We start from the raw sequence: 12,681 nt of genomic DNA, 5'->3' as shown, positions 1-12,681 counted from the left end.
GACGTTTAAGGAGAGAAACGGCTATTAATTGAGGTTTCTCAGAATCATCTTTTTTCAGATTTCAGGTGCCACCTCTGCCCATTCTATGTGCAGTGACAGTTAACATCCAAAGCTACCCTGAAAACTGATTGCACTATTAATCTTCAGATTGAGCAATCTGAAAAACTGTATTTGAAATCTGAAGATATGATTTGCATTCTGGAGACAGATGTAGAACATCACATTATTATTGAGATGTGCTACTTAAGTCTGGTATTCAATACAATTTAATATGATAGTGAAAACATTATTTCATTTATTCTGATGTGTTGCAACTCACAACTGTGTTGTTAAGATGCTGATAGTTTGGTGAACAATCATGTTCTCACTCCTCCCTATATCTGTAACCTCTTCTAGTCCTACAACCCTCCGATAAATCTGCATTCCTCTAACTCTGGCCATTTGTGCATCCCTCACTGCCTTTGCCCCACCGTTGGTGCTCGTGCCTTCAGCCATCTAGGTCCTAAGTTCTGAAATCCCCTCCTAAAGCTCTTCGCCTCTCGCTGCTCGTTTAAGTCACTTTTTAAAACCTACCTCTTTGACCAAGCTTTTGTTCACTTGTCCTAATGTCTCAGTGTCAATTTTTGTCTGATTACACTCCTGTGCAGTGCCTTGAGATGTTTTACCACTTTAAAAGTAGTACATAAATGCAAGTTGTTGTTGTTGGTAACTATTTTTGATAGTCTAAATTATTTATAAATAATCTATGTATGCTTGACACTAGTAAATGGTATAATTTGATAGAGGTGTTTAAAATTATGAAGGGATGGGACAAGTAGATAGAAACAGACTGCTGCCCTTGTCTTTCTAGGTGGTGGAGGCCATGGGTTTGGGAAGTACAGGGGAAGAAGCCTTGGCGACTTGCTGCAGTGCATCCTGTAGATAATATACACTGCAGCCATGATACACCAGTGGTGAGGGGATGCATATCAGGATGGGGATCAAGCGGACTGCTTTGTCCTGGATGTAGGACGTAAGTTGAGTGTTGTTGAGGCTACACCCATCCAAGCAAGTGGAGAACATTCCATCACACTCCTGACTTGTGCCTTGTAGATGCTGGAGAGGCTTTGGGTCAGGAGCTGAGCCACTTGCCACAGAATACCCGTACCTGCACTAATAGCCACAGCATTTACGTGGCTGGTCTAGTTGAGTTTCTGGTCAGTGATAACACTCAGGATTTTGAAGATGGGTGATTTCACAATGGTAATGCAATTGACTGTCAAGGGAAGGTTGTGAGGCTCTCTCTTGTTGGAGACTTATTCGGAAAATAGAAGCACATGGGATTAAACAGATAGTGGTAACTTGGGTATGTAATTGGCTAAGGGACAGGAGGCAGAAAGTAGTGGTGAACAGATGTTTTTCTGACTGGAGAGAAGTATACAGTGGGGTCTCTCAGGGATCGATATTAGAACCATTGCTTTTCTTGTTATATAAATGACCTGGACTAGGGTATAGGGAGTACAATTTTGAAGTTTGCGGATGATACAAAACTTGATAACGTAGTAAACAGTGAGCAGGATAGTAGCAGACTTCAGGAGGACATAGACAGACTGGTGAAATGGACAAACACATGGCAGATGCAATTTAATGTGGATAAGTATGTAGTGATGCACTTTGGGAGGAACAATATGGAGAGGCAGTATAGTCTAAATGGTACTATTTTGGTGGGGGGGGGTGTCAGAGTAGAGGAACCCGGGGGTGTATATTCACAAATATTTGAAGATGGCAGGGCAAGTTGATAAGGCGGTTAAGAAAGCATATGGGATACTTGGCTTTGTACATAGGGGCATTGAATACAAAAACAAGGAAGTCATGCTAAACCTTTACAATTCACTGGTTAGGCCTCAGCTGAAGTATTGCGTACAATTCTGGGCACCACACTTTAGGAAGGCTGTCAAGGCCTACGAGAGGGTACAGAGGAGGCTTACCAGGAAGATACCAGGGATGAGGGACTTCAGTTATGTGGAGAGATGGGATTGTTCTCCTTAGAGCAGGGAAGACCTAATAGAGGTATTCAAAATTATGACGAAGAGCAAGTAGAGAGAAACTGTTTCCCTTGGCAAGTGTACCTCTGGTCGGTAACCAGAGGTCATAGATTTAAAATAATTGGCAAAAGAACTAGAGGGCAAATGAAGAGACATTTTTCACACAGAGGGTTGTTAAAATCTGGAACCCACTACTTGAAAGGGTGATGGAAGCAGATTCAATAGGAACTTTCAAAAGGCAATTGCACGTGTACTGGAAAAGGACTAATTTGGGGAAAAAGCTGCGGTGCGGAACTAAATTGGACAGCTGTTTCAAAGAGCCGGCACAGGCATGACTGGCCAAATAGCCTCCTTCTGTGCTGTAAGATTCTACAATGTGTTGTAGCTGTACTAGAACAGCTTGCCTAGCAACTAGTTCTGGAGCACAGGTCTTCAGCACTACAGCCAGGAAGCCCATAGCCTTTTCTGTGTCCAGCGCACTCAGCCGCTTCTTGATGTTACGTAGAATGAATTGAATTGGCTGAAGACTGGCATCTGTGATGGTGGGGAACTAAGGAGGAGGCCGAGAAGGATCATCCACTTGGCATCTCTGGCTGAAAATGGTTATGAATGCTTCAGCCTTGTATTTTGCACTCAAGTGCTGGGCTCTGCAATCATTGAGAATGGGGATGTTCACGGATCCTCCTTCTCCCATAAGCTGCCTAATTGTCCACTACCATTCACGACTGGATATGGTAGGGCTAAAGAGCTTTTACCTGATCCATTGGGATCATACTCTGTTTCTAGCATGCTACTTTAGCTGTTTAGCATACATGTAATGTCTCTAGCATGCTACTTTAGCTGGTTAGCATGCATGTAATTCTGTGTTGTAGCTTCACCAGGTTGGCACTTTGTTTTCAGGTACGCTTGGTGCTGCTCTTGGCATGCGCTTCACATTCCTCATTGAACCAGGTTTGGTACCTGGCTTGATGATGGCGCAGTGAGGGACATGCTGGACTATGAAGTTACAGATTGTGATGGTATATGATTCTGCTGATGGACCACTGTGCTTCGTGGATTCCCAGTATTGAACTGCTAGATCTGTTCTTAATCTATCCCACTTAGCACAGTGGTCATGGCATATGACACAATGGAGAGTGTGTTCAGTGCGAAGAAGAGACTTGAGGGGAAAATTCGATAGGGCCTATTATTGGGCATAGGTAGCGTGATCCTCTATTAACCCACGCCCAACGGCCCCTGCGCAGGCAGGACGAGAACTTTGTCCTGCCTCAGTACTCACCGTCAAAAGATTTAAGATTATTAGGGGGCTTGACAGTGTAGATGCTGAGGGATTGTTTCCCCTGGCTAGGGAGTCTGGAATGAGGGGGCATAGTCGCAGGATAAGGGGGCGGCCATTCAAGACTGAGGTGAGAAGTAATTTCTTCACACAGAGGGTTATGAATCTTTGGAATTCTCTATCCCTGAGGGCTGTGGATGCTGAGTCATTGAATATATTCAAGGCTGAGATGGATAAATTATTGAACTCTAGGGGAATCAAGGGACATGGGGATCGGGCAGGAAAGTGGAGTTGAGGTCGAAGATCAGCCATGATCTGATTAAATAGCGGAATAGGCTCGAGGGGCCGTATGGCCTACTCCTGCTCCTATTTCTTATGTTCTTATGTTCTTAATCTGCATTGAAATCCAGGCCTTGCATGTCGATTCAATGCAATTCACACTTTCCACCAGCAGGGAGAAGCGCAATCTCTTAAAGGGAGGATGTCTCTTCAAATCTCTTAAAGGTGGTCGGTACCTGTTATTTGCTAAAAATAAGTCTGCTGTCTGCACAAGTCTGAACAGAGATCAGACATCGCACAAGTGAAACACAGATGTAGGTCCTGTCACTATGCTTACACACTGATGAGTTGTGTTAAAACATTGAATAAAGGTTGCGCACTACTAAAGCCCACATCCTCCAATCTGCATGCTGAACCTCACCAATCTGCCAATCTTAGTTGGTACCAGGCCTGCGAGTGTGCGTGCACCAAGGTTCTCTGTTGATGCACTAGAGGCCTTGGTGCAAGAGGTGGACAGAAGGAGGGACATCCTATATCCGTGGGGGGCGGGGGGGGCAAGAGGCCGTCCAGACATACGTTCAAAAGGCAGTGGGAGGCAGTAGGGGACGAAGACAATGCCAGGCGCACAGCACCACGAACATGGATGTAGTGCAGGAAGAAGTTCAGTACTTTGACATAAGTAGTCAAGGTGAGTGAGGTCAACTGTCAAGTGGCGTCTCCTACCAACTGCACCACTAACCGCATCCACTGCTCCATGCACTACACCTCCCAACACCCACATACCAACAAACTCTTTGCATCAGTGTTCAATTCTTCCAATCAGATGCTTCCTCTCACCCTTACACATTACCACTGTTGCAAGCCGCCCACCCACAACTCACAGGCCACACAAACTGGCAGCTATTCAACTATGACAGGCACATCACCCAGACACACATCCCACTTTCTTGCAGAAGAAGGTGGCGCATAACAGGAGGCAACAAGTGTCAGTGGCATTTAGTCCCTCGAGCCTGTTCTGCCATTCAGTCAGATCATGCTGAACCTGTGACCTAATCCATATACCCCCCCTAGCCCCATATCCCTTCATACCATTGGTTCACAGAAATCTATCAATCTCAGATTTAGAATTCACAATTGAGCTAGCATCAACTGCCGTTTGCAGAAGAGCGTTCCAAACTTCTCCCACTCTTTGCGTGTAGCAGCGTTTCCTAACTTCACTCCTGCACGTCCTGGCTCTAAATGTTAGACTATGTCCCCGCGTCCTAGTATTCAAGTATAGGGGACCTCTAAAAACAGTTACAAATGTATCGGCAGCCAGAAGCAATAATCCAGCCACTAACCTGTAAATGCTGCATGGTCCCTTTAAATAGCGCTGGTGGGGGTCCTCCAGGCACTCTAAGACACGTTTAGATGATCGTGGTTAAGACTGTGCGTTGAATTGAGCGTTAAGTGCCAAGATGGCGTCTATCACTTAAAATCAGCTTTACACACTGATTGCATTCATTTTCTCCTTACTTTACATGCGTTCGGTATTTGTACATACGCTAACTCCTATACCAAGATGGCATCCGACGCATATCATTCTGGAAACGTGCGTGCGCAGCCAAGACGCCATCTTGGATGTTCGAGAGGCCGCGTAGCACCGAAACAACAGGTGCTACATAGCCCTATTTAGCGCCCCTGGTCTCCACAAGGAGTCTGCGGTGGGCACTCCGACGACCAGTGCTGTCAGGTACGTTAGTGAGGATGAGGCCAAGTAGATTATTCCCTTGGGTTGGTTCTCTCACCATCTCATGCAAGCCTAGTCTGATAGCTATGTCCTTCAGGACTCGACCAGCTCAGTCAGCGGTGGTACTACTGAGCCACTCAGTGATAGACACTTAAGTCCCCCAACCAGAGTGCATTCCATGCCCATACTACCCTCCCTGCTTCCTCCAAGTGGTGTTCAACATGGGAAAGCTAAGGAAGGGTGGTGAGTAGTAATCAGCAGGAGATTTCCTTGCCCATGTTTGACCTGAAGCTATTAGACCTCATGGATTTCAGGGTCAATGTTGAGGAATCCCAGGGCCAACTCCCACCTGGTGGGTCTGTCCTGCCAGTGGGATAGGACATACCTAGGGATGGTGGTGGAGGAATCTAGGATGCTTACTGATAAGTATGATACTGTGAGTATGATTATGTAAGGCTTTTGCTTGACTAATCTGTGGGACAACTCTCCCAACTTTGGGACCATTCCCCAGATGTTAATGAAGAGGACTTTGCAGGGTCAACTGGGCTGGGTGTGCCTTCATCGTGTCTTGGCTTGATGCCTAGGTCCGTCCAGTTTTATTTTTGTTATTCTTTGTAACGATTTTATACAACTGAGTGGCTTGATAGGCGACTTCAGAGGGCCGTTTAAGAGTCAACCATGTTGGTATGGGATTGGAATCACATATAGGCCAGACCGGGTAAGCATGCAGATTTCCTTCCTTAAGGGACAATGTAACATATGCTTTATATAGCTTTATGTGGTAAAGCCCATAATAATACATTCTTTTCCCAGAACAATGTCCTGTACACAGCCAGTTACTCTCTACTGTACTGCAGAGAGATGGCTGCGTCATTTTTTCCTTTCCTATCGCAGTGACATTTACTGAGCTTTACTCAGAATCTAACAAAAAAACCTCACAAAATATATGGCCTATATTATTGACCTTTATTATTGGTTAAACTTTCAATCACAAGTATGTGGATTGAATGTCGTCAGCACAAAGTGGTACATAAATCCAGTGCAGTTAAAAACAGGTTCAGCAAGACTGACTTATCTCTTATACCTATAATAGATGGCAGAAAATAAAAGAAACTTGCAACCAATGATCAGCTATCTATACTAGAAATACATTGATAGTATCCAAAGTGAGACAGGGGACGGTTAGTGAAAGCGCAAGTCCTTCTACTGGAAAAAAATTGAAAGGAATAATGTCCACTGTCTTTAAGGGATGTCAATCTAATGCATTGTAACATAGTTTCTCTGTGAAAAACTTTCTCACAGTCCATATTCTGCAGCAGGAAGAGGGGATCTGATGATTGAGAGAAAACACACAATGAAAGGGAGCTCCCAGTAGTTCTGGAGGAACTATAAAAACAGTGGGCTAGAAATTCGGCCGTGTAGCGCCCGTTGTGTACGCGCTATGCAGCCTCCCGAAGTTCCAAAATGGCGTCCGGAATGCACACGCATGCTTCTAGCATGATGTGCGCTGGACGCCATCTTGGTAAAGGGGTTAGCGGAGGTGCAGATAACAAACGCCGGCAGCATTTAAAGAAGGGAGAATATGCGTTAGATCAGTGTGCAACACTGATTTAAAGGGATAGATATCATTTTGGCACTCAATGCTCCAGCCAACGCACTGTCTTAACCACGACCTGCTGAACATGTCTTAGACATCCAGGAGGACCCCCCACCAGCACTATTTAAAGGCACCATGCAGGGTTTACAGGTTAGTTGACGGATTATTGCTTTTGGCTGCTGATGCATTTGTACCTGTTTTTGGAGGTCTCCTATACTTGAATACTAGGACGAGGAGACGTAGCCTAATATTTAGAGCCAGGACTTGCAGGAGTGAAGTTAGGAAACGCTTCTACATGCAAAGGGCAGTAGAGGTTTGGAACGCTCTTCTGCAAACGCAGTTGATGCTAGCTCAATTGCTACTTTTAAATCTGAGATTGATAGATTTCTGTGAACCAAGGGTATTAAGGGATATGGGGCTAAGGCGGGTATATGGAGTTAGGTCACAGATCAACCATGATTTCATTGAATGGCGGAACAGGCTCGAGGGGCTAAATGCCACTGCCACTTGCTGCCTCCTGTTATGCGCCACCTTCTCCTGCAAGAAAGCGAGAAGCGTGTTGGTGAGTGTCCTGCAAGATGTCTGGGTGATGAGCCTGTCATAGTTGAATAACTGCCAGTGTGTATGACCTGAGAGTTGTGGGTGTGCGGCTTGCAACAGTGGTAATGTGGGAGGGCGAGAGGAAACATCTGATTGGAAGAGTTGAGTCCAGATTGAAAGGGTTTGTTGGTAAGTGGGTGATGGGAGTGTATGTCTAGAGGGCCTCTTGCCTCCCTGCGGATATAGGATGCCCCTCTTTCTGTCCACCTCTTGCACCAAGGCCTCTAGTGCATCATCAGAGAACCTTGGTGCACACTCTCTCGCAGGCCTGGCATAAACTCAGACCGGCAGATTGGTGGGGTCTGGCGTACAGATTGGAGGATGTGGGATTTAGTAGTGCACAACCTTTATTCAGTATTTTAACATAACTCAACAGTTTGTAAACATAGGGACGCGACCTGCATCTGTGTTTTACGTGTGCGATGTCTGATCTCCATTCAGACTCCGTGCGGACCCGTATCTTATATTTTGCAAATTAGAGGTGCAGGCTGCCTTTAAGAGGTGTGAGCAAATCACATGATATTTGGCCCCCTCTGCTGGTGAGAAATGCGAACCTGGTGAGAGCATCGTAGCCAGGTCTGATTGCTGCGCTTCTATCAGGTGAGTGACCAGCGTGCTGCCTGCATTGGAACCACGCGCACCGCGATGCCTGCGCCCGGATTCGGGGGTTAACCAATTTAACCCCTAGTGTTTCCTTATGGACACATTTCATGCCATTCAACTTATTGTATCAACTTTTATCTTTTTGCTACATAAAGTATCCACATCTGGTTCAGAGAAGTAATTTAAATGGAAATATAACTGGAATTTTTTAAAAAGAACTCTGAATTTAGAAGAAGCAAGTTTGCATTAATGCTCTTCAACACAATGGGCCTGAAAATATAAAAAAACCTCCAACGCCCACCCTACTATATTTGGGGGGGGGGGGTCAATCAGAGGGCACCTCATTTGCAGGGGGCTAGCAGGTACCTGCTCCAGTACAGGTGCATCTCTGGTGCCCGCCAGCCTTTGTTGCTGGAAACACCAGCACCTGGCTGCCATTGGGGTGGGGAGTGAATCCCTCAAAGAACATTTTTCAAAGAACAGTCTTCTGGACTGTAGGTAAGCAGTATGCGTCATCCCACTGGTATACTGGCCTCCAAATATACCCGAGGCCCCGCTGAGATTGGTGAAGCAGGAACTCCCAGTGTAGGGAGTTCCTGGCCCCTCCCTCACCCTCTTTGCATCACAGGTCTTGTAAAGGGTGGGCTGAAACATAGATTGGGACCGGTTGAGAGTCCGCTGCAACGACTGAGTAAATTCAATCCCCGTAAATATTATTCCTTTCATATTTTTTGCACTAATCTTCAAAAATAATCTCTTTCTTGATTACAACTGCTCTGAGAATAGATTGGGATATTCACACTGCTGTTGAAATGAACTACATTAGACTGAGTTCTTTACTGTAGTGTTTCCAGATGTTTCTTGCACTGAAAGTACAGGAACTGTAAATAACATTATCAACATATTCATATTCTAACCAATTATAGGAGGAACAGTTCATCATACTTGCCATCATTTGATTACCCTCAATCTTGGGGGAGATGGAGATTAGACATGGTCAGTCATACTTGTCAACGTTTGATCACCCTAAACCAAAACAGGTGCAGGAGGTAGAGACTAGACAGGTGAAAAGACAATGGCCACAGTTAGTCATATTTGCCAACATTTGACAGTTCTATATGTGGACAGATTGGAAAGATGAGCAGAGCAGTGAAGGGAGAAAAGTTAGACTAGGCAGAATTATGCAAGGAAAAAGGGAGGAGAATGTAGTATGTCAGAAAAATGATGTAGTGTCAGACAATTAGCGATCTGTTTCATGTCACATGCAAGATTTTTTTTAATGTTCTTATTTTCTCAATGAGACAGTTCCTAAAATTAGAATTTGCAACAAGGGCGTGAAAAATCATGGTTGTTACAAGTGTGGTTATTCATCTGTAAGTAAAAAACTGATTTGAACTCTGAGGCCCTAGCTTACGGTGTCCTCTCTCCACTATTTTAGTGGTCATTGTCTTAGGCCACCACCACAAACTCTGTTGCCTAGCCACCAATTCCCTCACCCTCCGTGGCCACTGTCTCAGGCTGAACCAGACACTTCGCAACCTTGGCGTCTTATTTGACTCCGAGCTGAGCTTCTGACCCCATATCCTCTCCATCACAAAGAATGCCTATTTTCAACTCTGCCTCAGCCCATCTGCCTCTGAAATCCTCACCGATGCCTTTGTTACCGCCAGACTTGACTATTCCAATGCTGTCCTGGCCGGCCTCCCTTCTTCCAGCCTCCATAAATTTGAACTCATCCAAAACTCTGCTGCCCGTATCCTAACTCGCACCAATTCCCGTTCACCCATCATCCCCGTGCTCGCTGACCAACATTGGCTCCTCGTCCACCAATGTCTCGGTTTTAAAATTCTCATCCTCGTGTTCCCTCCATGGCATTGTCCCTCCCTATCTTTATAACCTCCTCCAGTTGTACAACCCTCCGGGAAATGTGTGTTCCTCCAACTCTGGCCTCTTGTGCATTCCCCACTTTCTTTGCCCCACCATTGGCAGCCATACCTTTAGCCACCTAGGCCCGAAGTTCTGCAATTCCCTCCCTAAACCTCTCCAACTCTCCTCTTTTAAGATGTTCCTTAAAACCTACCTCCTTGACCAATCTTTTAGTTACTTGTCCTAATAGCTCCTTCTTCGGCTCAGTGTCAATTTCTATCTGTTTACACTCCTGTGAAGTGCCTTGGGACATTTAACTACATTAAAGGCACTATATAAATTGTTGTTGGCACCACTAATCCATTTAAACTGGATTAAGGCCTCTGCTAAAATAGCAAGAATACAAATTTCAGACACAGTTGAAATCCATTGATTAGTATTCTATGGTAAAGCTTCAGGACCAAACAAATACATAAAGAAAGTGAGAATGCAGCACTGGAATTCGCTCTAACTTCATTTGATTTATAGTCTTTTTCTTTCTTTCAGACCAGCACCCAAGGCGCCTCAGCAATACAGTAAAATTAACCGACGTTGTTGATATCGAATGACAGATGAACTTTACCTGCCAGCAACTGACCAAACATGTTTGCACTATATGAGAATTCAAAATGGAGTTAATCCTCTTATTAACCAGCATTGCGAGTAGGAATGGTTCTGTTATATATCCATATTTGTGCCAGCATTTCTTGACTGGCATGGGCAAAGAATAGCAAGGTTTAGGTGACTACCAAGTTGTTCTTTTCACCCTAGCTAGTGGAAGAGGAAATAATCTTTATATGTATATAGTTGAGAGATGCTGGTACATAGAATATCAACATGTTTCATACAATGAAAGTGGCCCTTCCATCCCTCTATCGTTAATATCTCATGGTACCACAATGAATCTTAACAACATGCTGTAATGGCTTCATTGTACCTCATCACTGGCTTTTTTGGTGTAACATTCTGCTTCAAATGCTAAAAATGCATTTTATTCCATTTTTTAAAACTAATATGTCATCAGAGATAATTTAGACAGTCTCAGTGCCTTCACTGTATAAACAAGACACCACATGGACATAATGCCCTTATGTATTATGTGGTCAGACCCACTCATTGTATTAGTGTTGTATGACAGCAGGACATACACAACATTCATAATATCAATCAAATCTCTGTGTGACTTATGAATCCACATGGTTAGGCATTTTAATTTAACAGAAGTGCTGCATGTGTTAATAGTGGTTGAACCAGTTGTTTGAAATGCAACCTTGTACTGTAAATAAGAGGTAGGCTCACATCACCAATGGTTGTGAACAAATTGGCTGATGCTCACAATGCATTTTGTGTACTATAATAGAACTGATAGATAAAGGGATTCTGAGCTCCTGTTTTTGGTGCTGTGGCTCCTTATGGTGCTGTGTACTTGCTCAGGTACTTGTAAATTATTAATTTATGTTGAATATTTATTACAATGCAGTGCACTGTGGTAGACACTTTTACAGTAGCTGAATTTTCTTAAAGGAAAAATTCTCTGAGTGTCATAATTGTGATCATTTTCAGCGAAAACATTCTGCCTAATTGCATCTTAGCAGAATGAATGTATTTGCTCTAAAGTTACTAGGGCACCAATAAACACAATGTGCTATTACTCTTAAACAGCAGGAATAAAAAAACGTTTAGATTCGGATGAGGAATTCAGCACAGATTGGACTGATTCACAGAATTCACGTAAATCAAATCACTGCATTGTTTACTTTTTCAGGTCAACCATTTTGTAAAATGATTTTTCAAAATTCCAAACTTGTTATTAGTGTCTGATGTAGTTTATTGATTAAACTATACTCACATTTTTGTAGCATTTGCATATACTAGAAGGTCAGCTAGCCACTCAGAGCTCTTATTTTTAAATGAAATGTATGTAACATTCCATTTAAGCTTGTTCAATTTTGTTGTATGTTTTAGGTTTTACAGGGAAACACATCTGCAGTTTGTTTTCCTTTGCCATTGATTCAAAATTATGCTTGTGAACTGTCCATTATTCACTAAACTCTGTGTTCAAATAATTCCTTGTGTCATTAGTTATTTCTTACATCATCGTGCTTTAATCCTTTGAGATCATATTAGTTTTTTTATTCATTCATGGGATGTGGGTGTCGCTGGCAAGGCCAGCATTTATTGCCCATCCCTAATTGCCCTTGAGAAGGTGGTGATGAGCCACCTTCTTGAACCGCTGCAGTCCGTATGGTGAAGGTTCTCCCACGGTGCTGTTCGGTAGGGAGTTCCAGGATTTTGACCGAGCAACGATGAAGGAATGGCGATATATTTCCAAGTCAGGATGGTGTGTGACTTGGAGGGGAACGTGCAGGTGGTGTTGTTCCCATGTGCCTGCTGCCCTTGTCCTTCTAGGTGGTAGAGGTCGCGGGTTTGGGAGGTGCTGTCGAAAAAGCCTTGGCAAGTTGCTGCAGTGCATCATGTAGATGGTACACACTGCAGCCACGGTGCGCCAGTGGTGAAAGGAATGAATGTATAGAGTGGTGGATGGGGTGCCAAATCAAGCGGGCTGCTTTATCCTGGAATGGTGTCGAGCTTCTTGAGTGTTGTTGGAGCTGCACTCATCCAGGCAAATGGAGAGTATTCAATCACACTCCTGACTTGTGTCTTGTAG

The 12,681-nt window shown here is 44.1% G+C and overlaps 1 protein-coding gene across 1 annotated transcript in view; it reads left to right on the top strand.

Moving 5' to 3' along the window:
* The window catches only part of adam12 (ADAM metallopeptidase domain 12), a 289,205-nt gene extending 277,141 nt beyond the window's left edge, over nucleotides 1–12,064 (top strand). Inside the window, 1 exon segment of the mRNA XM_068002357.1 lies at nucleotides 10,521–12,064. Within this exon segment, the coding sequence (XP_067858458.1) occupies nucleotides 10,521–10,572 (52 nt within the window). The 3' untranslated portion in view covers nucleotides 10,573–12,064.
* Nucleotides 12,065–12,681: the final 617 nt, after the last annotated feature.

Source organism: Heptranchias perlo, chromosome 21 (assembly GCF_035084215.1).
Source record: "Heptranchias perlo isolate sHepPer1 chromosome 21, sHepPer1.hap1, whole genome shotgun sequence".
Classification (NCBI taxonomy): domain Eukaryota; kingdom Metazoa; phylum Chordata; class Chondrichthyes; order Hexanchiformes; family Hexanchidae; genus Heptranchias; species Heptranchias perlo.
This window is presented reverse-complemented; position numbering and strand designations above follow the sequence as displayed.